The following is a 27592-nucleotide window of genomic DNA, read 5'->3' as shown; positions in this document are numbered from 1 at the left end:
AAATTAGATTGCTTTTTGAGTTTCCACAATACTACTCACAGGTAATTAGGTCTATTAATGAAAAAGGAGTCTTACGACATTTGTTAAAGCAATCTGTTAATTTGGTTGTTATCAAATAATCATGAAATGAATACAAATACATTCATTAAAAAATTTTATGATCTGGGATATTTAATAATTCAAACTAGCCTTTTCTGTTGAGGAAATATTGAAATTTTACTGCTATTTCTTTTTCCTAGACAGGAAACGACCTCTTCTTTGAAATGTTTATCTGTGATGATTTTGAGATTCAAATCTGATTTCCTCAAGATGACTTTTATAAGAGTTAAAGATAATTTTCTCTTTTCTTTGAATGCAACAAAGAAGTAATTTAAATTTTGTATTAGAAATTCTTCCAATTTATTTAATGCTTTAGATATTTGGGAAGCATATGAGAAATCTGCTACAAAGCTTTAGGCTAGAACTAAGCCAAATTATTGATTATTATCAAAACTATTTTAAATGCACTTCAAGAAGGAAATAAAACAAATTAGGTAAGCATTCTTACTATCTGCTCTTTTAACTGAGCATGTATTTCAATAAATCCTTTCAGAATTTCACATTAGCAATTAGGTAAAAAGCACGTTTTGTTGAAGAAATACTTAATTCAAAGTGAAATCAAATGTAGCAATATGCTTCACGTATTCTGAACATGACTTACTCCATCTATTTTGCACTTCTTAAAAACACTGGTTATTTTTAAATTCCACCCCCACCCCTACCCCAAGAGATGGCATTCAATATTGTTAAGATAATTTTTTGGTTTCCTAGATGAAAAGGCATTTGTATTTAAGAAAAATACTACTGAAGGTCAATCAAATTATTCTTAAAGATGGTCCTCAAATTCCAGTTTAACAAATACTATCTAGAATATTTCAAACAGAGTAGAACCCAAATCAACAAAACCTATATATTATGCATAAAAATACTATTACTGTCAAAATGCATCATGTCAAGAATTTTATCAGTAATATTTAAAAAGCAAATCATTAAACAATAAAAAGGCAAATGTGGTAACAGATTCAGATTAGCATGCAACAATACATCACTTTTTTAGCACAGTATGTTAACTGAATCACTGGCAATTTCCTAAAGATACATTTATTAAAAATTATTGGGCCCAAAGCATTGGGAGTAGAGGATGGGTAGGCTGTGGGGTGGAAGGGAATGGGGCAACCTCCCCATCTTATCACAGTTGAGAATCAATACCTGGCTCTACTTTCTTCCAGTTGTATTTCATTTGTATGCTAGTCTGTAAGAAACAAGTTTTCTCTATGTCACAAAGCACCATGCAGTATTTCATCCTATACAAAGGAAATAATTCTGAAAATTACAGTAGGATTCCCGGAAGGCACTTGAAGCTAGCTATTCAAAAGAGGAGCCACAACAGTTAGGAGACTTCTTGTTTATACAGCAGGCTCCTTAATACTGTCCTCTTTGTTAATACTACCTAACTGTAATAGTTTGTAATAGTTTAATATTATTATTAAATAGTAATATTTAATAAATTAAATATTGTTCAAATATAAATTAAGAAAAGAAGGACAATAAGAGACACAGCCCACATTCTGCTTAATGAATGAGGCAGAGTAAACTTGCCTAAAAGTAGGTGACTCTAAGGACCTAAGAGAAATAGATGAAGCAAGAACAGATCAAGCATGGCCTGGATTGGATTGGATTGCTGACTTTAAGGAAAGAAAGACGGCAAATTTCCATTTTATTGTCAAACTCAAAAAGTCTTAAAGATTCCTTTGGATAAGGAGATAAGCATTTTCATACACTTTATTTTTTAAGGTCATTTATAAGATTTTAGTGTTCCTTATTTTAAGCAAATAAAGAAGACAAAGACATTACCATTATTTCAGACAATAAATTGATGCCTTTTAAGTCTTCACTTAAATTATGCTTTAGATTTAAATAATATAGACTATATTCTTCAAGTTCAGCAGTTTTGCCTTGGGCAAGAGAGTCAATTAAGTTTAAATGATTCAAAGGTCTAAAAATGTAAATATTTCCTTATACTGTATCTGATATTAAAATATCAATCATGGTGTTAATCCTAACACTATTGGTATGCTCAGTTCTAATAAATTAGTGGTTCTACTACTTAAGAGAAGCATTCAAGGAAAATTTTCCTTGTCTATAAGACATTAGGAAAAATGTTTAAATGTTTTCCACCATTAAATCAGTCTTTACAAAGTTGTACAAAATAATTTCATTAAGAAAATCATTAAAACACTGGCAATCATCTTGTCCCAGCTCATTAACCAAAAAACAAACAAAAAATTTTACAGTGCTATTCTCCCTTATGTCAACAATACCAAAAATCATTCACTAAGCAAAGTCACCATCAAATATTACCTTCATCTTTGTCCTAATTCCCAATAGAAATGTCCTTATTATGGAAAAATAAAAAACTATTTACTTCTCTCACTCATACAATGAAACTAGGAATGTTATTGAAGTTGTGACTACAGTGTGAATGTGAACAAAGTTTTCATATAACTGGGATAATGAATGGCTTGAAACAGAATGTACAATCAGCCCTGCTGCTAGTCCAAAAGATGTCTTTCATATAAAAATTAGAAAAAGCTGCCCTTTCCTCAAAATTCTTTATTGCTATCAGTCACAAAACTGTGGAAATCAGTAACATTGCGATTACTACCAATGTAAACGGTACCCCTTGAGCTGTGCAGTTATGCAGTCCTTTCATAATTCCTTTTTCTATTATCTTCTTTTCCTATAAATTTTCACTAGATCCCTAGAAGAGCTAAGTTTGTCTTAAGATGGGAAAAAAAAGGGCTCAACAGAACTTCCTATATCACAAAATGACAACTGAACAATCATTAATATGACACTAAAACAGTATTAATGATAATATGATGCAAGTACAATATTGGTCCTAGTTCTCTCATAAGGCTAGCTCATTTTAAGACCATTAATGTAGACATCTTGCTCTTTCAAATAAAAACCAGACTTTTTAATTGACAGAAATAAAGAAACTTAAGATTCATGTTAAGATTATACATTTGCAATGCTGATTTATGCTTAGTAACAATACTTTTTAATGGTTAGAAATAAAATAACTGGAAATAATCTTTCCAATTTTAAACTCTTCAGATAAGAAAACTATAGGTGCGTAAGAACTGCAGTTTTACAAAAACCTAGAGCTGAAAGTTGGAGCACTTCCAACATTCAGAAATGTTTTTGATTAGCTGCATCAGAAAATCATTATCCCAGGACTCAAGGCCAATAATTATTCTTCCTAATGGTGCAGAGATGAATAATCATACCACCAATGAATGAATCATTGCCAATTGTTAAGACTGCTTAAAATCTTAAAATTCCACAAATTCATGGTGAGTCAGAACTCAAAAATTCAGGAATTCAAATTTACAAAAATAAATACCACTCTGACACTCAAGGGACATCTTCACTTTAAGGCCTTTGTCACAAATCTGAATCTTTATTGTTCTGAAATAAATGTTATTAAACATAACTCAAAACAAAAACTTCAATATTCAGTCTCAGAAGAGGTGTGGCTCAATGCCCATCACATGTAACAAGAAAACTTCCTTTAAAAAAAAAAGGAAAAAAAGTACTATGAGCAGTCTTTGATATGAATGAAAATGCACCCTTTGGTTTTTTTTTTTTTCCTCATCTCATTAGTTTGTATATATGTGGGAATCAAAAGGTTTGCATTTTCTTCACAATAGTTCTTGCTATGATGCTTGACGGACTTTTTGCCACTCAACAAATTCATCAAGAAGAACAGGCCCTAGAAATAAAGAAATAATTTTTTGTTAGAATTCAGTGAACTCACCTCTCCAATTACAAAACAAACTCCCCATGAACTCTGTAATGACAGAGACCTGAACGTGCCCATCTTCAGGTGTTTTGCTTTCAGATCCCCTCTTCTACTTAAGAATGTTGTCTTAGTTTTTTCTTTACTGCCCATGATGCGAAAGGGACTTTTCATAATGGATATTTGTAGGAACATCCTTCTCAAGATGTTAAGTGTTCCATGAATCCTCCTCCAATAACTAAGCCAATCCCTATCTTTCCTTTTAACTAAGTCCCCATGGCATTTTTCCATTTAAGTATTAAACAATCTGAAATGGTTAAGATAATATTTTTATGTTATCTTCCCAGTAGGTATATGCTTGCTGAGGGGTACTGTCATATTACAGACTTACTTCATTCTAGTTCAGGATCTAGTATAAGGTTGAACACAAAGCAAGTACTCAATGAATATCTGACTAATAAACTAAGGCCTATTTTTATAATGCAGGGGTCCAAACTCATATACCTACAGAAGACAAGGAGATAATTTAAATAAGCCCGGTTTATTTTTAATGTAGGAAAGCTCACTGCAACAAAAAAGTATGTTTGCCCTATTTTTCTTGAAACATACAACTCTGGTGGTCCCTTCTTTTTTTCTCGCTTTCAATAGACATATTTCTCTACTTAAAGAAAAACAGCAGAGCAAGCACAATAATAAATGGCAACTGACAAACAGACTAGGATGCTGGTATTCTGGAAACTGACCAACTGGAAAGCACACAAAATAATGTGGCAGCCACTATTTGGTTCCAGCCTTGGATTCCTATGTAAGAATCTTAATGCAGTTTTCTTCGAATTTCTGATTTTTCAAACAAAAATGGAGGTGTAGTTTTATACAAAATATCCTTGTTTTAATGTTGGCTCAAAATATACATAAAACACACATCTGCAGGCCATATATGGTCCCTTTGCTACCAGTTTACTGGAACAAGGCATTATTTCTTTAAAATGTGACATTTTATAAGAAGAGGACATAATGCATACATGAAGAAATAAAGTTAGGCCTTATTCAATATTTTATTTCTACACTTTCACAGAAATAAGTCCATAATTTCAGTTTATAAGCATGCAACTAAAGTGTTGGTAGGAGCTGAAAACTTAATTATAGTTCTAGAAAATTAGCTTAGCTTATCCAATAAATTTATCATTGCTTCAGAGATCCAATTTATGGCATTCGAGTTTCTCCACTAAAGAGCATAGACAGATATTTTAATTTGAAGGACTGGAAAACAGTAAATATTTCACTGAACCAATTTATAATTTTTAGAGAGAAGTAATTTTGACATTATTTGCTATACTGTGAATGAATGACATTAACATTCAAGCTCTTTCTATTATAACTGATGCTTTGCTTTCACATTTCTAAAACCATGATTATGATTTTCTTCCATAGGAAAATGCCAGGAAAGACAGAAGGCTAAGCACAGTTTTAGCTTTTAAATGCAGAAATTACAACTTAAATTTAGCTGCAATGCTTGTTTACTGAGGATCTGGAAACATTTCATTTACCATCAAAGATTTTTTTTTTTTGTATGCTACATGGCGGGGATCACATTTCATTCTTTTTCCATGAGAGTATTCTGTTATGGTAGCATCATTTGTTGAATTTTTGTTTGCTTGTTTGTTCTGTTTTGGGGAAGTGTATGGGCCAGGAATCGAACCTGGGTCTCCTGAATGGCAGGCAAAAATTCTACCACTGAACTACCCTTGCATCCCTACCAGCATATACTTTAAAATATTGCTGAATCTAAATTCTTTCTCTATCCCTCTCCCTGTTGCCCCTCCACCCCCAACCAAATACACAGAATATTATATAATAAAAGTTATCGTTAGGAAGTTGAAAGTCTTTATGCTAATGATACACACACATATTCTCTCATTTAACATTTTTAGGAATTTTATTTTCGTAGGAAAACAATATACTATACTTACAAGCACCATCTTCATCATAGTTACTAAGATCGGCATGGACTGTCCTGCTGAATTCTAATACATTGTACCATTGATCTTTGTTCATTACACGATACTTTGATTGCTATGGGAAATGAGATAAATATTTGTATTACAGAATAAACATTATTTATTAGGCTTGATTTAGTATATCTAGCTACACAGTTTTTTGGTTGTGATTCAGTCTTTCCTAAAATATTTAATCCTTTTTTGTTAAATTATTAGTTTACTTTTCTTTCATTTTTGAGAAATAAAAAGTGCATTATTAAGGGTAATAATCTTAAGGGTAAAACTCAGTAAATTCTTTTACGTATATACTTGCATCACCACCACTAGGATCAATATATATATAGCATTTCCTTCACCCAGAAAGTTCCCTTGTGCTACTTTTGAGTAAAAAACTTTTTACATGAAATATACTGTTTAACCACATTTTGAAGTTAGCATCTTTGAAGGCAGAGGAAAAAGTATGGACTCGGGTTCAAATTTGAGCTCTGTCCCTTAATGATCTTGGGAAAGTTATTTAATTAAGAGAAATATTTTTCTCATTTGCTAAATGCAAATGAAACAACTCAAAATGGTGTTAAAAGATTTAAAAAAGATAATGTTTATAAAGTACCCTGCACATAACAAGATTTGAAAAGTATTTAGTTTGCTTCCCTCAGCCACTTTTAGAGGTAAATATTTTACATTCTATGAAATTCATTTTTGCCCAAAACTAATAGGAGGTATAACCATCAAAGACATCTACTTTACTGGGCTTAAGATTTAAATATGCACAAAATCCATTCATACAACACATTTCCATACCACTGTTTCTTATCACAGCTTTAAACAAAACTCCTCTGGAGAACATACTATTATGAACAATTAACTTTATGAGAAATTATTTTCAAAGCAAAAAGCATCTGTATTCAAGAAATGGTGAGAACTATACAAAATAAATAAAATTAAAAGGGCACAAAAACACATAGAAAAGCAGACAGTAAAACAACGGGGAAAAAGACAGCATCTTCTTAGAATTGCTGCCCAGTAGATACTGTCATAAGACTTCTTAAAGATAGCTTCTTTATTAATTCAGCATACTTTTATTTTTTAATTAATTAGTCCTTTTAAGAATATTATTTAGCCAGTTCTTACATTTGAGGGCATAAAATATTAAAACTTCATTCTATTTCTTTAGATTAGCCTAAAGTAGAAAAGTAAAATAACCAATTATTACTACAACTGGTTATCTTCTATGGATTTCAGCGCCAAGACCCTAAGTAACAGAAAGAAACCAGATTAAAAATCACAATACTTGTGCACTAGTGTCAATTCTCTCTTTTGCCAAATTCTGAGAAACTAACTTCCCATGAAGAATGTCTGTGTTAAAATATATAATTTCTTATGTATTTTAATAAATACATAAAGGGGTAGAGCAAAATTATCTTGTGCACGGAATTTATCAATGACACATGAATTGATATTTAAAAATAACAGCAGATATGCATACAGTATGAAAATATCTAGAACGCACACAACATTAACAGACTTTCTCCACTACTTATTTTTCCTCTACTGAAGGTATATTTTTAATTAGATTAAGTGTTAAAAATATTTTCAAAGCAAAAAAAGCATACCTCCAAGTACTGGTAAAATACTGAAAACAGTGGCCATGTCCTCCCAAGAAGAAGAGCTAACATAGATTTAGCAGTATCAATATCAAGGCTTCTCTGATCTTTATCCTAAAATATAAGTCAGAAAATTTTCCTAAGTGTAGTCTCAAAATGAAAATACATTAAAATTATTAAATATGGAAATGACACCTACCCTTGCAAAATCAAAGGCATATCTGTAGATATTCTTAAATGATGAAATATCATTCAGCTGTGAGCGCAAAAAGTCAAATTTGTTCTGTAACTTTTCTGTGCAGTCACACCTTAAATCAAAATCAAACAAATTACATAATCAAGAAAATTAATAAAAGCATCTTTAGGGGTTTAGAGGAATGCACTGAGAAAAGTAAGTGTACTTATGAAATTCACATAGGATTAAAGCTGACTGTTTTAAAATTCACAATAACAACACTGTCACCTTGTCTCTACTAATATAATTTAACAAAAAAAACCATAAGGCAGTCAGGAAGCCTGGCAATCAAAGTTCACTCCCATTTCTTTAAAACAAAATAAACAAAACAAAACAACACAAGTAAATCAAAAGACTACAATAAAATCACACAAATTTTTTAAAAGAGATATATTCAAACATGCCCTTACCACATATAAAACAAGTCAGATGGGAGAGCAAATGAAATTAACTGGGCCTCTGTCACATATTCCTTTGGAATGTTCTTTAGGCAAAAGTTTGGTGAAAGAGATTAGCTATGAGTGGTTTAAAGTTTAGGATTTAACACAGAGGAATTAAATATACCATATTAGCAACACAGTTTTAAATTCAGTCTCACATTTTTAGTTAACAAAATCAAGGTAAATTAGTGGAAACATCTAACTTCAAATTACGCACATATGAAAAAGCATGCAAACAATAATAAGTTATACACATTATTTCTAAAGACAACACACAAAGTATAAACAGCTAAATAGATGGAATGCTCAAAAATCTTTACTGTAAAGATTTATCAGTGAGTTGATAAATTCTATTCAGTAAGAAACAAGGCAGACTAGGGATGAGGCCAGGCCAGTAAACACAGAGATGGGAGCTGAAACTACCAGCTTTCAACAAAATATAACAAGACAGCTGGGCGTCATTACTGACTTTACATTATTGACTTCCTCTGGTGGCAGAGGAAACCCAGTAGTGATTAAGGACTTTCACCACTGCTGGCAATAATGAGGCCATCACCCCTTTCAAATACATCAATTGAAAGAGAATGAAAAGTGGATTAAAAAACATGACCCAACTATATGCTATATAGAAGATTCTCACTTCAAATGAGTTAAACAATTGAAAATGATACATCATGTAACATCAAAACAGCAGGAGTAGCTACATTAACGCCAGCTAATGTCAGCTTCAAAGAAAAAATTATCAAAGAGAAACATCACATAATGGTAACAGGGTCAAACCACCAAGAAGGAACAGCAGTCTTTAATGTGTATGCACCAAACAATAGCACTGCAAAATGTGTAAAGCAAAAACTGATAGAACTGAAAGAAGAAATAAGTAAATCTATAATTATAGTTGAAGATTTCAACATATTCCTCTCAACAACTGAGAAAAATACTACACAGAACATAAGCAGGTATGTAGAACTCAACAATACCATCAACCAGCAGCATCTAATTAACCTTAATAGAGTAATCCACTTTTTTGATGGCAGAATATATATTCTTTTCAAGTATGTGGGGAACATAAACAAATATTAACCTTATCCTAAGTCACAGAACAAACTCAACAAATTTAAAAGAACTGAAACTAGACAGTGTCTTTTCCAAGCACAATATAATCTACTAGAAATTAATAAAGATAAAATCTCCCAAACTTGGAAAAGAAAAGCAAATTCCTGAATAATCCATAAATCAGAAGGTGATAGATGGAAACCAAAAAGTACACTGAACTGAGTAAAAGTGGAAATACAACATATCAAAATTTGTGGACACAAATACAGCAGTGCTGAAAGGGAAATTTATAGCACTAAATGCAAATATAAATGCAAAAAAGAAAAAAAGTCTCAAATTGTTAATTTAAAATCTCCCAACTTTAGAATTTGGAAAAAGAAGAGTAACATAGAGTTAAAGCAAGCAGAATAAAATTGAACCCAAGAGAGAAAAACAAATATACAGCTGGTTCTTGAAAAGGTGAGTAAAACTGACAGGCCTCTGACAAGACTGACAAAGAAAAAAAGGGAGAAGACAAAAGTCACCAACATCAGGAGTAAAACAGGGAATAACACTACAAATGTAAAGATATTCAAAAAAGTTAACATGGGATAATATACTCTGATACTATAACATGTGAATACTTAAGGTGAACTGGACCAACCCCTTAAAAAACACTATCACGATTCACCCAAATTGAAACAGATAATTTGAACAGCCACATAACTTCAAAGGAAATTGAATTTGTATTTTAAAAAGTCCTAAAAAAGAAGTTTTCAGGCTCAGATGGCTTCACTGGAGAATCTATCAAACATTTAAAGCCTAAATTGGTCTTCCAAAAATAAAAGAATAAAATATAAGCTAGCATTACTCTGATACCAAAATTAGACGATTACAGTTAAAAAAAAAAAAAAGATAACTACATCTAATATCCCTCACAAATTCTTACAAAATATCAGCAGACAGAATTCAGCAACATACAAAAAGAATTATACACTATAACCAAATAGGATTTATTCAGGATCTTTTAAGGCTGAATCAACATTTGCAAATCAATGTAGTTACCAATAGTAATGGCTATAAAAGAAAAAACACATGATGATATCACTTAACGTAGAAAAAAACACTTGACAAGATTCAACACACATTCATGATAAAAATTCTCAGAAAAACTGAAATGGGGGACTCCTTCAACTTGATAAATAATATCTACAAACAACCTACAGCTAGGATTATAATTAATGGTAAAAAACTGAATGTTTTCTACCTATGCTCGGGAGGAACTTATTCAACAATGCTGAAGTTCTAGCCAGTGCAATCAGGCAAAAAAAAGGCAAACGGAACAGAAAGATAGAAATAAAACTGCTTCTACGTGCAGATGACATGACTGTCTGTAGAAAATCCCCCAAGTAATAAACAACAACTTAGAACTAATAAATGAATACTAAATGAGTTCAGCAAGGCCACAGGAGTCAAGCAAACATACAAAAATCAACTGTGTTTCTATATGGTAGTGATGAACAGTACATGCTGAAACTAAAATTAAATACCACTTGCAATGGTTCAAAATAAAAATGAAGTATGTGTAATTGCAACAAAATATGTACAGTACTTGCATGTTGAAAACTACACAAGACTGATAAAAGTAATTAAAGATCTTAATAGAGAAAGACTATACATGGATTTAAGAACTCAAAATAGCAAACGTCAATTATCCTCAACTTCATATGGAGTTTAGCCGAAATTTCACCAAGACATTTTGTTGATACAGACAAAATTATTCTAAAATTTAGATGGAAAAGCAAAGGAACCAGAACAGCTAAAACAATTTTCGAAAACAGTGCAACTGATTTAAAAAACGTGTGGTCTTGACAGAGCATTAAAGCACGTAGATCAATAGAACAAAACAAAAAGTTCAGAAATGTGCCCACACAAATATTCCCAACTTATTTCTGACAAAGGTGTAAAAGTAATACATCGGAGAAAAAAAAACAGCTTTTTCAACAAATGGCACTAGAGCCAGGCAAACACTCATAAACAAAGAAATGGACTTTGACCTAAGTTTCAAACAGAAATTAACTCAAGATGGACTTATACATAAAACACGAAAATATAAAACTTCTAGAAAAAGATGCAAGAGAAAATCTTTGGGATCTCAAAGTAGGCAGAGAATTCTTACACTTGATACCAAAAGCATAAGATGTTAAAGGAAAGACTGACAAACTGGACTTTATTAAAATAAAAGCTGTTTGCTCTGCAAAACATCTCGTCAAAAGGATGAAAAGATAAGCTACAGAGTGGGAGAACACATTCACAAATCAAGAACATATAATTGAAAAAGTACTCTTACCTAGAACATTAAAAGAACTCTCAAAACTCAACATTAGAAAAAAAAAGCAATTCAATTAGAAAACTGGGCAATTTCTAATTTCACTGAAGAGGAAATATAGATGGCAAATAAGAACATGAAAAGATGTTCAGCACCATTAGCCATTAGGTAAATGCAAATTAAAACCACAGTGATCTACAACTAGGTATCTACCAGAATGGCCAAAAATAAAAATAGTGACAACACCAAATGGAGGCAAGGCTGCAGATGAATTTGGTTGCTCACACATTGCTGGTGGGAATGTTAAATGGTATAGTTAGTATAGAAAACAGTTCAGCAGTTTCTTAAAAAAGCTTATCATGCAATTACCATATGACTCTGCAACTGCACTCCTCAGCATTTATCCCAGAGAAAGATACATATATCACGCAAAAATGTGTACAAATGCTTATAGCAACTTCATTCATAATAGCCCAAACTGGAAACAACCCAAATATCCTTCAAAGGTAAACGGTTAAGCAAACTGTGGCATATCCATACATGGAATAGTACACAGCAATAAAAAGGAACCAATTTTTTATAAAGCTAACAACCTTGATGAGTCTCCAGAGAATTTTGTAGTGACAATATTCTTGAAATGACAAAATTATGGAAATGAAGAACAGGTTAGTGGTTGTCAAGAACTGAGGGGACGGGTGTAGAAGAAAAGTGGAAGTATCTATAAAACAATATGAGGGTTGTGGAAATGGAACTGTTCTGTATCCTGAAGGCATCAATATTTATTTATTATTATAATTATTATTTTTTGCATGGGCAGGCATTGGGAAGCGAACCCGGGTCTCTGGCATGCCAGGCGAGAACTCTGCCTGCTGAGCCACCGTGGCCCGGTATCAGTTTTTATATCCTGGTTGTGATGCTTTACTAGTTTTGACAGATGTTACCATTGGGCCAAACTGTGTAAAGGGTACATGGGATCACTATTGTTTGTAATAAATATATGTGATCCTATAATGTTCTCAAAATTAAAAAGCTTAATTAAGAAAAAAAAAGAATACCACATTTGAAGTCTAATGAACATGATCCAGTAAACACTATAATGTAGGAAATAAAGGAGACTATTACTGAAGCAACATCTTTGAGTAGGTGAGAAGGGACAGGATCTTCTGTCAGAGGAGTTAGCCTTAGAAATAAACACATCTATTTAGTTAACGTGTAGAAAGGAAAAGAAGATGGGTATAATCTAAGTAGTTTGGTACATCTGATGATGGTAATGTGGAAATTCTCTTCTGATTGCTTCCATTTTCTCATTAACTAAGAATATGTGGAAGGCTGAAGTTGAAGGCGTACGGAATAACTGTGAAATAGGTCTCTAGTAGGTCTCTAGGAAGAGTGAGCAGACTAAAATCTATTTTTTTTAATTGAAAAGATCAGTCCTCTTACACTGATTTTATTACAGATACTATGAGATTATTTTTTCTATTTTATTTTCTGCTTTCTATTCATTTCATACTGTTTACTGCCTCCTTTTTGCTTTCTAGCTTTTTTCCAACTGCAGGGTTTTTTTTCCCCCTGTAAAATCAAATATAGACCCTAGATTTTATTTTTATCCTTTCATTGATTCCCTAAAAATTTTAATAAGCATATTTATGTTGAAGTCTAAGGTTAGTATCTTTACCCTCTACCCCAACTACACTTTTTAAAAAATGCCTTAACTATTCTCTTCCCAACTTATGTTACTGATGATCAGGATTTTAGTTTTTTTCTAATTCTTCAAACTACCCATTACTGTCCTTTCTTCCTAATGGACATCCTTTAAATATTTCCTTTAGTGAGATGACAGTAAACTTCGGTTTTCTTTTCGCCTCAAAATATCTTTAATTCTCTCCTCATTCTTGATAGATCTACTACATATACAATTATAAATTAAGAATTGTTTTCTCTCAGCACTTGGAAGATATTATTCTATCATTTTTTGGCTTTCAGGGTTTGTGTGGGAGAAGTCAGGTACCAACCTAACCAGTAGTTCCTTGCATTATTTCTTTATCCTCTAGTTACAGTTAGGGCTTTTTTTTAAACTTGTGTTCTATTGTCTCACTCTATCTAGGTTGTAAAGTTCTTTTTATTTATCATGCTTGCGATTTGCTGAACTTCCTGAAACTGGGAATTAATAAATCTCAAGCACTCTGGGAATTTCTCAGGTATTCTCTTCTTCTCAAAGTCCCCTTAAGATGCTTACTGAACTTTTATCAACAATGTCTCTTAGCCTCTGTTTCCTATTTTCTTTTCGTTTCTCTATCCTATCTTTCACAGATATTATAGGTCAGTGATTTCTAGTTCAACTACCTGTTTTCTTTCTAAATTATCTGAGTTTTTAATCATTATTTTTTACTTTTAGAAATTTAATTATTTTTAAATCTGATTATCTGAGACCACCGAATGTTTTCTACTTAATTGAAGCTTCTGTTTAACATGTTTTCTTTTACAGAGGAAATGCTTCCAATACACACATGGGGGTCTTGTTTATCTAGAATGATTCTAAAGTGCCATGTTAGGCTTGGGCCATACAATAGTGAATTCCTACCCCAAATGCACAGGGTGAAGAGTTTACGATTAGGAATTTTCTGGGGTAGAAGAGCGTATGCAGAGTCAAATCCAGGCAATTAAATCTCCATCTATGGGACAGGTTAGGCATCAATTATTTACATGGGACTTTCTGACCTCACTCCACCTTCCTCAGGCCTCATAAATTATCTTCCGTTCCAAAAAAAACCAGGAAGGATAAAAGTCAAATCCCAGGTGACAAGAGATAGATAGGTGATTTCACAGGTAAATGTCAGCTCCATAGATTACAACAGAATAGCTTAGGAATGCTTTTTAAAAAGTTATTTCTTAGCTCATCGTTAAGTGTTTTATATGACTAGTGTTTTCTTTGCACTTTTAATATGCCACATTGCCAGAAATGGAGATCAAAAAAACTTAAGTAAATCAATACAGCAGCAGGGCTTCTCAGGCTGCAACTGCCCTAGGCATAGGCAGGAACAAGTTTGTGTGGGGGCTTGTCTGGAGCCTGTGCCTTCCCCAGGGGAGGGGTGAGGCCCAACTCAGGTGGACTCCCTTTCTTTAGGAATTCAGACCCCAGGGCTTGGTAATTTGAAGCCATTAAAACCAGCCTACAAACTCTCCTCTGTCTCCACCACACCCTCAGTAGGGAGAGTCTGCCAAAGTTAAAGGTACCTCATCATCTTATGCTGGTGAGACCTGCAGGCAGACAAGTGTCACATACTGGGCAGGATAAGAAAAACAGAGTACAGAGACTTCACAGGAAAGTGACTCTTTCCTCCTGACAGGAGGCCAGTTTGGTCTGGGAAAATCCGGCTGGGGTCTATAATACCTAAGCAGACCCTCCTAAGGGTGGGGGGAAAAAGGCACCATACAGGTGAGGCAAGAAACAAGAAACAAGAACTGAAAAATTCTCCTCTGTTAAAGAAAACCTAAGCTAGAGGTCCAGATAAAGCTGATCTGAATGTCAAAGAACAGAGACAACAAATTCATCCAGCATGAAAATCCTACTAGGTAAAAGAAGTGAAAATAATCTCCAGAAAAAAATAATTAAGGTAATTAAATGCCTAGACGCCAGCAAAAAAATAACAAATCACACTAGGAAAATTGAAGATATGGCCCAGTCAAAAGAACAAACCAACAATTCAAATGAGATACAGGAGCTGAAAAAATTAATTCAGAATATACAAACAGACATGGAAAACCTCATCAAAAATCAAATCAATGAATTGAGGGAGGATATAAAGAAGGCAAGGGAGCGAACAAAAAGAAGAAATTAAAAGTCTGAAAAAACAAATCACAGAACTTATGGGAATGAAAGGCACAGTAGAAGAGATGAAATAAACAATGGAAACCTACAAAGGTAAATTTCGTAAGGCAGAAGACAGGGTTAGTGAACTGGAGGATGGGATATCGGAAATTCGACAACAAAAGAAAACACAGGGGAAAAAATGGAAAAATATGACCAGGGACTCAGGGAATTGAATAACAAAATGAAGCGCACGAATATATGTGTTGTGGGTGTCCCAGAAGAAAAAGAGAAGGGAAAAGGAGGAGAAAAACTAATGGGGGAAATTATCACTGAAAATTTCTCAACTCTTATAAAAGATTTAAAATTACAGATCCAAGAAGTGCAGTGTACCCCAAAGAAAACAGATCCAAATAGACATACTCCAAGACACTTACCAATCAGAATGTCAGAGGTCAAAGAGAAAGAGAGAATCCTGAAAGCAGCAAAAGAAAAGCAATTCATCGCATATAAGGGAAGCCCAATCTACTATGTATAGATTTCTCAACAGAAACAATGGCTGTGAGAAGACAGTGGGATGATATATTTAAATTACTAAAAGAGAAAAACTGCCAACCAGGAATTCTATATCCAGCAAAATTGCCCTTCAAAAATGAGGGACAAATTAAAACACTTTCTGGCAAAAAATCACTTACAGAATTTGTGATCAAGAGACCAGCACTGGACTTCAAGAAATACTGCAATTTCTGCAAGAAATACTAAAGGGAGCACTGGAGACAGATATGAAAAGATAGGAGAGAGAGGTGTGGAGAAGAGTGTAGAAATGAACACTATGAGTAAAGGTAAAAAGAAGGAAAATTAGGTATGACAAAAAGTCCGTAAGGCAAAATGGTAGAAGAAAGTGCTACCTGAACAGTAATAACACTTAATGTTAATGGATAACACTCCCCAATCAAAAGACATAGACTGACAGAAAGGATTAAAAAATAGGACCCATCTATATGCTGTCTACAGGAAACACATCGCAGACCCAAGGATAAACATAGGTTGAAAGTGAAAGGTTGGGAAAAGATATTTCATGCAAACAACAATCAGAAAATAGCAGGATACATCTAGACAGAGGATCAATAAAGAAACAGAGAATTTGAATAATACAATAAATGGCTAGACTTAACAGACATGTATAGAACATTACACCCCACAACAGCAGGATACACCTTTTTCTCAAGTGCTCATGGTTCATTCTCAAGGATAGACCATATGCTGGGTCACAGAGCAAGTTTCAAAAAATTGAAAAAGATTGAAATCATACAAAACACTTTCTCAGATCATAAAGGAATGAAGTTGGAAATCAATAACAGGGAGAGTGCCAGAAAATTCACAAATATGTGGAGGCTCAACAAAACACTCTTTAAACAACAAGGGGTCAAGGAAAAAACTACAAGAGAAATCAGTAAATATCTCAAGGCAAACGAAAATGAAAACATGACATATCAAAATTTATGGAATGCACAAAGGCAGTGCTAAGAGGAAAATTTATTGCCCTAAAAGCCTATATAAAAAATGAAGAGCAAAAATTGAGGAATTAACTGTCCACTTAGAAGAACTAGAGAGAGAACAGCAAACTAACCCCAAAGCAAGTAAAAGGAAAGAAAAAATGAAGATCAGAGCAGAAATAAATGAAACTGAGAACATGAAAACAATTGAGAAAATCAACAAAACCAGAAGCTGGTTCTATGAGAAAATCAGTAAGATTGATTAGACCCTTAGAAAGATTGACAAAAAGAAGAGAGAGGATGTAAATAAATAAGATCAGAAATGGAAGAGGAGACATAACTACTGACCCCATAGAAATAAAGGAAGTAATGACCTGATACTATGAACAACTTTATGCTAATAAACACAACAATGTAGATGAAATGACAACTTCCTAGAAAGGGATGAACAACTTTGCGTGAGAAGAAATGCACAACCCCAACACACCAATCACAAGTAAAGAAATTGAATCAGTCATTAAGAAGCTCCCCAAAAAGAAAAGTCCAGGACCAGATGGCTTCACATGTGAATTCCACCAAACATTCCAGAAAGCATGAGTACCAATCCTGCTCAAACGATTCAAAAAAATTCAAAAGGGAAAGCAACCTAATTCATTCTATGAAGCAACATCACCCTCATACCAAAGCCAGACAAAGACATTACCAAAAAAGAAAACTACAGACCAATCTCTCTAATGAGTACAGATGCAAAATCCTCAGCAAATTCTAGCAAATCGAATCCAGCAACACATTAAAAGAATTATACATCATGACCAAGTAGGATTCATTTCAGGTGTGCAAGGATGGTTCAACATGAGAAAATCAATTAACGTAATATACCCTTATCAACAAATCAAAGCAGAAAAACCACATGATCATCTCAATTGATGCAGAAAAGGCATCTGACAAAATTCAACATCCTTTCCTGTTGAAAACACTTCAAAGGATAGGAATAGAAGGGAACTTCCTCAACATGATAACGGGAATATATGAAAAACCCACAGCTAACATCATCCTCAATGGGGAAAAACTGAAAACTTTTCCCCTAAGATCAGGAAGAAGACAAGGATGTCCACTATCACCACTGTTATTCAACATTGTGTTGGAAGTTCTAGCCAGAGCAATTAGACAAGAAAAAGAAATACAGGGTATCAAAACTGGAAAGGAAGAAGTAAAACTTGCACTGTTTGCAGATGATATGATACTCTATGTTGAAAACTCCAAAAAATTCACAGTAAAACTACTAGAGCTAGTAAATGAGTACAGCAAAGTGGCAGGTTACAAGATCAACACTCAAAAATCTGTAGTGTTTCTATACACTAGTAATGAACAATCAAAGGGGGAAATCAAGAAAAGAATTCCATTTACAATTGCAACCAAAAAAATAAAATATTTAGGAATAAACTTAACTAAAGAGACAAAAGACCTATACAAAGAAAACTACAAGAAATTGTTAAAAGAAAGCACAGAAGACCTAAACAGAAGGAAGGGCATACCATGTTCATGGATTGGAAGATTAACAGATATACTGACAACTGGAATCGAATAGAGTGTTCAGATATAGACCCTCTCATCTAAGAAGAATTGATCTTTGATAAGACAGTCAAGCCAACTCACCTGGGACAGAGCAGTCTCTTCAATAAATGGTGCCTAGAGAACTGGGTAGCCATGTGCAAAAGAATGAAAGAGGACCTATACCTTACACCCTATACAAAAGTTAACTCAAAATGGATCAAAGACCTAAACATTAGATCTAAGAAACTAATAAAACTGTTAGAAGAAAATGCAGGGAAATATCTTATAAATCTTATATTAGGAGGCAGTTTTTCTAGCCCTTACACCCAAAGCAAGAGCCTGAAATAAATAAATAAATAAATAAATAAGTAAATAAATAAATAAATAAATGGGAACTTCTCAAAATTAAACACTTTGTGCATCAAAGAACTTTGTGAATAAATTTGGAGAACTTCATTGGTAACAGAGACCATCAGGAGATAGAAACAGGGTAAGATATTGGGTAGCTGGAGTTGAAGGGATACAGATTGTGCAACAGGACTGAATGTAAAAACTCAGAAATGGACAGCACAATACTACTGAACTGTAATACAGTTATGTTAGAACACTAAATGAAGCTGAATGTGAGAATGATAGAGGGAGGAGGGCTGGGGGCACAAATGAAATCAGAAAGAAAGACAATAAAGACGGAGATGGTATAATCTAGGAATGCCTAGAGTGTATAATGATAGTGACTAAATGTACAAATTAAAAAAATATTTTTGCATGAGGAAGAGCTAAGGAATGTCATTACTGCAGGGTGCTGAAAAGAGATGGTAATTAATATTTTAAAATTTCAACTTACGTGTGAGACTAAAGCAAAAAATATTTATTTGGTACAAAATTTATATTTATATTTTCACTAGTGCATTTCCTAATATAACTTACGTAGACAACTTAAATGAACACTATACGTACAGGGAACCTTGAGCAGGACATGAGATTTTGTTGGTTTGTCCAGAGTGATGCCCCGATAAAACCCAGAGTGATTTGAACAGTGAATAAAAAAGTATTTGCAAAGTCCCCTTCGGGGAATGGTGAGAAACAGGGAAAATTCAACTTCCCCAAGTTGAATTCTTGATATGCTCGCAAGCAGTGTGGACAACTAAAGCTATAGGCTGAGCCCCCAGTTTTGGGGTTTGTTCATATGAAGCTTAACCCCACAAAGAATAGGTGAAGCCTACTTAAAATTACGCCTAAGAGTCACCCCCGAGAGAACCTCTTTGGTTGCTCAGATGTGGCCTCTCTCTCCAGCCAACAGAACAAGCTAACTCACCACTCTCCCCTGTCTACGTGGGACATGACTCCCAGGGGTGTGGACCTTTCTGGGAATGTGGGTCAGAAATCCTAGAATGAGCTGAGACTCAGTATCAAGGGATTGAGAAAACCTTCTCGATCAAAAGGGGGAAGAGTGAAATGAGACAAGGTAGAATGTCAATGGCTGGGAGATTCCAAACAGAGTCGAGAGGTTGTCTTGGAGGTTATTCTTACACACTGAGTAGATATCACCTTGTTAGTCAAGATGTAATGAAGAGGCTGGAGGGAACTGCCTAAATGTGTGGAGCTGTGTTCCAGTAGCCATGTTTCTTGAAGATGATTGTATAATGATTTGGCTTTTAAAATGTTACTGTGTGATTGTGAAAACCCTGTGTCTGATGCTCCTTTTGTCTACCTTGTCAATAGACAAGTAGAACATACGGAATAAAAATAAGTAATAGGAGGAACAAATGTTAAAATAAATTTAGTTTGAAATGCTACTGATCAATGAAGGGGAGGGGTAATTGGTATGGTATGTATAAATTTTTTTTCTGTTTTCTTTTTATTTCTTTTTCTGAATAGATGCAAATATTCCAAGAAATAATCATGATGATGAATATGCAACTATGTGATGATATTGTGAATTACTGATTATATACGTAGAATGGAATGATCAAAAGTTAGAATGTTTGTGTTTGTTTGGTGTTGTTTTGTACTTAAAAAAAAATTAAAAAATTAGAAAAAACTTAAGTAAACCATCTAATTTGGCAGCGGCCCAGTTTCTTAAATATTAAGTAGTAATTTATTAATTACTATTTCTGTAAGTGGCTTCTATTAGTGCAAAAACTATTAAGTGAAAAATAAAGCTTTAATGAATGTTGAAAAAGCATTTAAGTTCTACGAAGAAAACAGGAAAAAAACAAACTTTAAATTTCCATGTTACTCTAATGCTGCTTGAAACTTTGAAGATGAAGTCTTCAAGATCTCCAGACTTATCACTTGATACTGTTCTCATGGTTCGACATTTTTAAGCATCTAGTTACATGCATTTTTTACCCCCACCATGAGCTACCTTAAGTAGGAACCACATGTTCTATATCTTTGTAGCTTCTTAAAGCTACATATTTTCAAAGTTTCTGTTAGTAACATTACTCACATTTTCATACAAAATTTATGGAGAATCCTAATAGATTCAGGTTCAGGAGGGCAGCCACACATTCTTCCTCTTTGTACCATTACTGAAAACCGTTGCCATAGCATAACACAGGGCCTGGCTTACATTCCAGATACATTTGTAACTTAAAGTGTGAATACCCCCAATAAATCTCAAAAATGAAACAATGGATTTATTTAATTATGAAAAGTTTCAAAACTCCTACCTGGGCAAAGGTTCAAGTGGAAAATGTGTTTCAAACAAAATCCTAAATCATATAAAAGTGACTGATAGGTCACTGAGGTTAGAATCCAAGAAATTACAATCTTTTCCATCTTTTTTTATGCTCCATAACTATACACAACAACATACTGAGGATGTACTCTGAATAAGCTTAAGACAGAAGACAGAATAAAGGAAAGAACGAAGGTTCAAGTCAAATAGACATCGATTAAAATTTCAACTTCTTCATTTCCCTTGATGTGGCTCTAGGTAGGCTAATTAATCTCGTTCAATCTCAGTTTCCTCATTTTAAAAATAATGCCACAGGGCAAACAAAAAAATTAAATGAGGATATGTGTTAAATACTTAATAAAATGCTTAGCTTGAGATGCTCCTTTTCAGGCAAATTGCTTAAAAATCACCTCTGCATTGCTGGCTCTGTCCATACAATTCCATACTATTCCTAATGGTCTATCAAAAATTTTGAGAAGAGAAAGAAACTTACTTACTGCCAACCTTGTAAGTTGTGACCAGAACTAGCAAAACCAGTGAGCATACCAAAGCAGTCATTAGCATCAATACAATTCTTATATTTAATATAGCCCCAAAATGCATTCACAAGTTAATAATTTCAATACCTCAAAACCTGGGAAATTTAGAAAGAATATTTTCCCTGAACTAAAAAGATATGCATATTTAACTAACATACCATGGAAAGCAAGGAAATGTTTTTTCAGTAACAATCAAAGCCATGAAGATTTTAGGGAGCTTAGGCAAAAGGTCTTGGACCATTGTGTGAGAATGTGAGGAAACAGGTTTATAATGGCAATACTGACGACTTTGAAAGTAATTTGTCAAGTACTACTAAACATCTATTTATAAAGGGAGGCTTTTTACTTCATTAAAGACCTTTAAAACAAGAATTTCTCATTTATGTATCAGATGTAAGTGAGATACTTCCTTATCATAAGTCCCTAATAATTGTTCTGTGACATGATTTGGAACAGGAAGAATTTTATTCACATAGTTCTGGATTTATGAATTTCTTTAAATCAGGTTTATCAACCACGGCAGTCCATATACCATATAGGGGTATATGGACATGTAAAGAGGGGGCTTTTTGGACTTGTCATGATTACTCTGAGGGGATGGAAGGGAGGAATGTTAAAGGCAATTAATAGTTGGGTCCAAAATGCTGTATAAATGATAGTCACCTACCACACACACCGCAGCATCGTATATACCCCATTATTCCATCCCCACCAAAAATCATATAAATGCTCCCAATTCCTCTCTCTACTACAGAAAATCAAACTAGGCCACTCACTCTACTCTTAACAGGATCAAAGTCCAGAACTGAAAACACAGACCCAGAAAGTATACGAGTGGTAATCCATTGGCAGGCAGTTTAGTTGCCAACATTCTTGTAAGATGCTATCCTTTTGCTCTTTTTTCCATCATTATAATCAAGTACATTCCTTTTTAAGGCCCATATTCACAGTTCCCTCTACTAGCATGGCATTTCACCCTTGCTCCTGCACCAAACTTTCAGCTAGCAGATATGATAAAAGTCCTCTGACACGGAAAGACAGGCCTGAACAAAAACTTTTAAGTATCCTTGTAACCTTGTAACCACAGATGAAGAGGAAGATCCATAAACTTCCTGATAGCATAAGAAAAAAATTTTGTGTTTAGTAGTATACTGTACATCTTCTTAGGGACAAGTTCATAGTTTTCAAGAGATTCTCAAGAGTCTATGACCTTAAAATATTAAGAGTGACTGCAATCCTGAAAACCATCCCCAAAACTCTGATGATTTCTATGCTCAAAAATCTCTGATGGCTTCTCAAGAACTGCAAAATATGGTTTAAGCTCTTAACATGTTAACCAAGGCTCTCCACAAGGTAGCCATTAATCCACCTCTTTCTAAATATATCCCGGTAATTTTACGCACTTTATGATTCCACCAAATCAGGATGTGCTCACAATCTCTCTCTTCTGAAATATTTTACCATATCTTCAACCATTAAAGTTCTAAACATTCCTCAAAGGTCCTACAAATGCCATATTCATGAAGACTTTCCTATCTCACTAAACTGAAATGAACCTTATTAGCATCTATGCTTCCACAGTATTTTGTATTTGCACTCTATCACACTCTACATGTATTTATAGTTAGTTATAATTCTTTCCTACTCTACTAGAATGTAACTAAAAGACAAGTTGTGTCTTGTGCCTCATTGTGATCACCATTAAATATCACATCACCTTACAAAATAAAGTGTGTAATAAACATCTACTAGATTAAATCTGATTCGAAGGAACTATTATTAAAAATGATGAAAACTACAAAGAGCAAAATATCTGGAAAGGATAAGGCAATTTCATCCTCTGGAACTGACAAAATGGCTAATCTAGTTCAATTATACAGAAATTTATACCCATAATCCTTTTATACACACTAAAAAGCACTACGTAATTACAGAATATACTTAATCAGGATTAATATAGTCCACTATCTTTGACCACAGTATACACAGTAACTACCAGACTACTACTATCCTTTACAAAGCTGTACTAAAGTTTTCTAAGGGTTAAATAAATTTGAAACTGATAATTATTCTAAGATGACCATCAGATAATTATGCCCATGTTAAACTGAAACTCTAAAAATATAAATTACGAAAAATCTACAAAGGGAATTTGAGTAATTAAGGACAAGGTGAGACTGAAGCTTTATATTTTATATCTAGCATATATACCCAAATATACTAAACAATTACAGATCAAAAAAAATTAAGATACCAATAGATTCGTCTGTCTCTCTTGACTTAAATTTCAAACTATCTTATTCCTAGCAAGTTTTCACAAGAAGATTTAGGGAGTAAAGTAATAAAACCTGTCCAATTTAAGGAAGATACTTTGGTATTTCACATATAATTCTAGATCATGGGGATAAAACCTCTGATTCAGTCAGAAATGTTTTATTAATTTGAGTAGTTTCAAGGCTCTACAACGTAGAGTTCTAGGCAACTATGCAAGGAATAATAAATAAGTGAAACACAAAATTCCAGGGCAATTTTAAAGACGGAATAATTGCTTTTGTTTTATGGTTTGCAAACTGCCTATAGGAAAGGTGTACTAATAAAAACCACGTTCATGGGCAAGTCAACTTTCCTCCTTGCACCGAAAGCTATAGGTTGCTATTTACTCAAGTGTAAACAGTAAGAATGCTTTCTGTTTACTCATTTGTATATACAAAGACTCTATAGATATCTAGTTATGCAAAAAAAAACCCCATAATTAGGATTTTTGGTTTAAAAATATACAAATATTTGTTAGTTGGAATACCAGAAGTACAAAAAGTAGTTTTAATACCAAATAAGCAGACTTACAATTAATAAACCATGACATTAAACTGGTATTAATTGTAATAAAAGACAAACCTGTATAAAAACAGGTTTCGTTTCTTTGCAGAACTTTTTTCGTGTATATTTTATTTAATCTTTCTCTAAAAAGCAAATTAAATGATGGGAAATAGCCCAAAGAATTTCAGGAACAATAAACTTTAATTGGCCATAGTATAACACACAGATGAATTGATAGAATTCAGTCTTGACTACAAATACCATGATTTAAAAAGATAATACTGACTCTCTATTTTGCAAAGAATGCCGATTTACATGTAAAAGAATGGTATGACAGGAAGTACAGCATGCTAGAGCGGTCCTTAGGAAACTCAGACTCTAGGTCCTAGCTCTGCTACTAAGGAACCGAAAACTTTGGCTATTTTCTTCACCTCTCTGTGTGTCAGGCTCCTCATCTATAAATAACGGACACGAGAAGTCTGATTTTATGTTCTAGTCTAGAAACTACCATTTAGTTCATATGAGCTAGGGCTTTTACCCAAGAAAAATATATGTGAAATATCTGTTATGTTAGTGTCGGTTAAAAAATAATTATAAAGTATTAGACATTAAAAATTAAGTGTCAATTGAACAAATATACTTAAAAAAAAATCCAGGTATTTTCAAATTTCAGGGCAGGCAAATAAGATGGAAAGAAAAATAATTAAGTGTGTTAACAAAAGCATGATCACAGCAGGAAACTACATGGCTAATTAATCTCCAGTTTTTCCTCAAAAATATTACATTTTGTGCTTCAAATATTTTAGAATGTTGATAACTAATATTCTACATGAACACTGGGAACATGACACAGTATAAAACTAATACATAGTTGCTAACTGCTTCTGGAACTAAAAACACTTTACTCTGGAAAGCCAAAATGAAATTATTTTTCAATGAAGCAATTCTATAATTTATAAAAGTATTTAAAGGCAGCATCCTAAACTGAAGGTATAAGTTGTAAAATGGGTAAAGACTGCATAGGAACAGTAAAACAGTTCTACTTTTGTCCATTATGAGTTTCATGTGGCAAATATAAAACATAAAAGTGCCATGTAACTCTATCTTCATGCTTCTTTTTTTAGTTAGGCATGAAACTGAACAAGGGAGAGAGGAGGCCCTAGAGTTTAGGCCCTAGAGCTACCCAAAGAACAAATTCCTTAAATAGTAGAATTCTATATTCAAAGAAGGCAAGCCCTTATTGCTCAAACAACCTGTGAATAAATGACCTTTTGCTTCAAAGACCTCTAATTCACCCATCCAGAGTCAGTAAATTTTAGTAGGACTGTACAGAGGTTAAGACCACAACATAATTTTGTTCACCTTCCAAACCAAATGTTATACATCAAACTGGATTTGATTATTTTAAGGTGAAACCTTACTCCTGAAAATTATGAATGAAGCACAATAAATCAATTAAGATCTTCAAACAGGCCATCAAATTTGGTTTTTAAAAAAATTTCTTACTGTAATGAAGTCATTCCCTTTAACCATTCTTCCTTGGTAAAAAATCCCATGCTTTCAGCCTCCAATTTCCACGCTAAAACTAACATAATAATCTGGAAAGAACAGAACATAAAGGATAGGAGAAAAGTCAGCAAGAGGTAATCATGTCTATATTTATCATGGAGAGCATTTTCATACAACTATTTCCATCCTCCAAGTATTAAAGAGTACAACCCTGAGAATAATTAACTATAAAGAAACTGAGATAGGCCAATTTCTTAAAAAATACAAAGTTCTAATAGTTCAGGAAGGCAGAATCCCACTCTCTATTACAAATGATTTTTCTTTCAAAACAGAGACGACTTACCCAACTTAAACTGATTAAAAATACCCTAATTGTAAATCTCCAATATTAAACATGAAGAAAAAATTCCTCATAAAAGACTAAGGTGTCTCAATTTCTAGAAATTTACAAATAGCCCATACCCCACTTGTATTCCATTCTACTTTGAAATAAAACATACATTTTCAGGTTCAACACCAATGTCTTCACAAAACTTTTCCATTCCTTCTGGCCCTACAACTTCGTCAGGACCTTCAAAAACAAAAATAATTTATGTTTTATCGTTATAAAGAATTTAATATCAAAATAAAACATAAGCTATTATGCTAAAGGCATCTATGAATACATCATAATATTTTGCAAATAATTGAATTTAAATTTGACATAGCTTTGATAAAGTATAAATATTTGTTACAGAATGTAAAAATGAAACTTTTTAAAGTATGCTTTGAATAGACCTCACAATACAACATGAAATTTAAGAAATTTAAAAATTAAAAAAATACTCCATTAATATCACAGTAACTTCAACATATCCATTAAAAAAAAAAACATTTATTGAGAGCATACAATAAGTAAATGTCTAGCAATACAGGAATATAAAGAGGCATAAGAAGGTGACAGTTTTTTATTCTACCAGAGTGTTCCAGTACCAACCCACAGTTCAAGATAGTAAACAGAATTAGAATATTTATTTACTTTATAAATCAGGTCATTTATTATCTGTTTGAAATATTTTCTTCAAATATAATTTAATTCTTGTAAAAGACACACATATTGTAGAATCAATAACTTAAGAAAGTTACTACATTTCATTTCTAGAAAGAGATATTTTTCTTATCTTGGTCTAAAAACAGACAGCAAGGCACTTGTTATGCCACCTTAATGTAGAAACAAAAATGTAACCCCTCAACTGGCTTATGTCTACCATCTGTCCAAAAAGTAATGAAACTGTACTTAATCTGTTTAAAATTTTTTTATTAGATAAGTTTTGAGTTTACAAAACAATCATACATAAAAAAAACAGGATCCCCATACACCACCACACCACCAACACATGTGTTACTGTAGAACATCTGTTACTATTGATAGTGCTAATAATTTTCTAATAATTCTATTTTTTTAACAGTAGTTACTTTTGTTACAACTGATGAAAGGCTATTATACTAGTTCTATCGTCAATTATTTACATTAGGTGTGCTTTTATCCCATATACTGTTCTATTATTACCACCTTGTCATACATTTGTTATAACTCATGAAAGAACATTCTTATATTAACTATAATCCGTTGTCTACAATAAGGGTCATTGTGTTGTAGTCGTATGCTTTATCTTTTAATTTTTATTCTAGTAATATATACATCCTAAAGTTTCCTCTTTTAATC

General features: G+C 33.1%; 1 protein-coding gene across 6 annotated transcripts in view; it reads right to left on the bottom strand.

The window, feature by feature from the left end:
- Nucleotides 1-3647: 3647 nt before the first annotated feature.
- DCUN1D5 (defective in cullin neddylation 1 domain containing 5) overlaps nucleotides 3648-27592 on the bottom strand; it is a 32381-nt gene continuing 8436 nt past the window's right edge. For 5 of the 6 annotated variants that reach the window (XM_077113113.1, XM_077113116.1, XM_077113114.1 and 2 more), the window contains 6 exons: nucleotides 26388-26458; nucleotides 25885-25976; nucleotides 7645-7753; nucleotides 7455-7559; nucleotides 5815-5917; nucleotides 3648-3817 (listed from right to left, as the gene is read on the bottom strand). In XM_077113113.1, coding sequence (XP_076969228.1) covers nucleotides 3762-3817; nucleotides 5815-5917; nucleotides 7455-7559; nucleotides 7645-7753; nucleotides 25885-25976; nucleotides 26388-26458 — 536 coding nt within the window. In that variant the 3' untranslated portion in view covers nucleotides 3648-3761. The remainder of the gene's footprint in view (nucleotides 3818-5814; nucleotides 5918-7454; nucleotides 7560-7644; nucleotides 7754-25884; nucleotides 25977-26387; nucleotides 26459-27592) is intronic. The other variant, XM_077113117.1, reaches the window with a different exon arrangement.

Source organism: Tamandua tetradactyla, chromosome 8 (assembly GCF_023851605.1).
Source record: "Tamandua tetradactyla isolate mTamTet1 chromosome 8, mTamTet1.pri, whole genome shotgun sequence".
NCBI lineage: Eukaryota > Metazoa > Chordata > Mammalia > Pilosa > Myrmecophagidae > Tamandua > Tamandua tetradactyla.
Note: the sequence above shows the minus strand (reverse complement) of the source record. Positions and strands in the feature narration are given on the sequence as shown.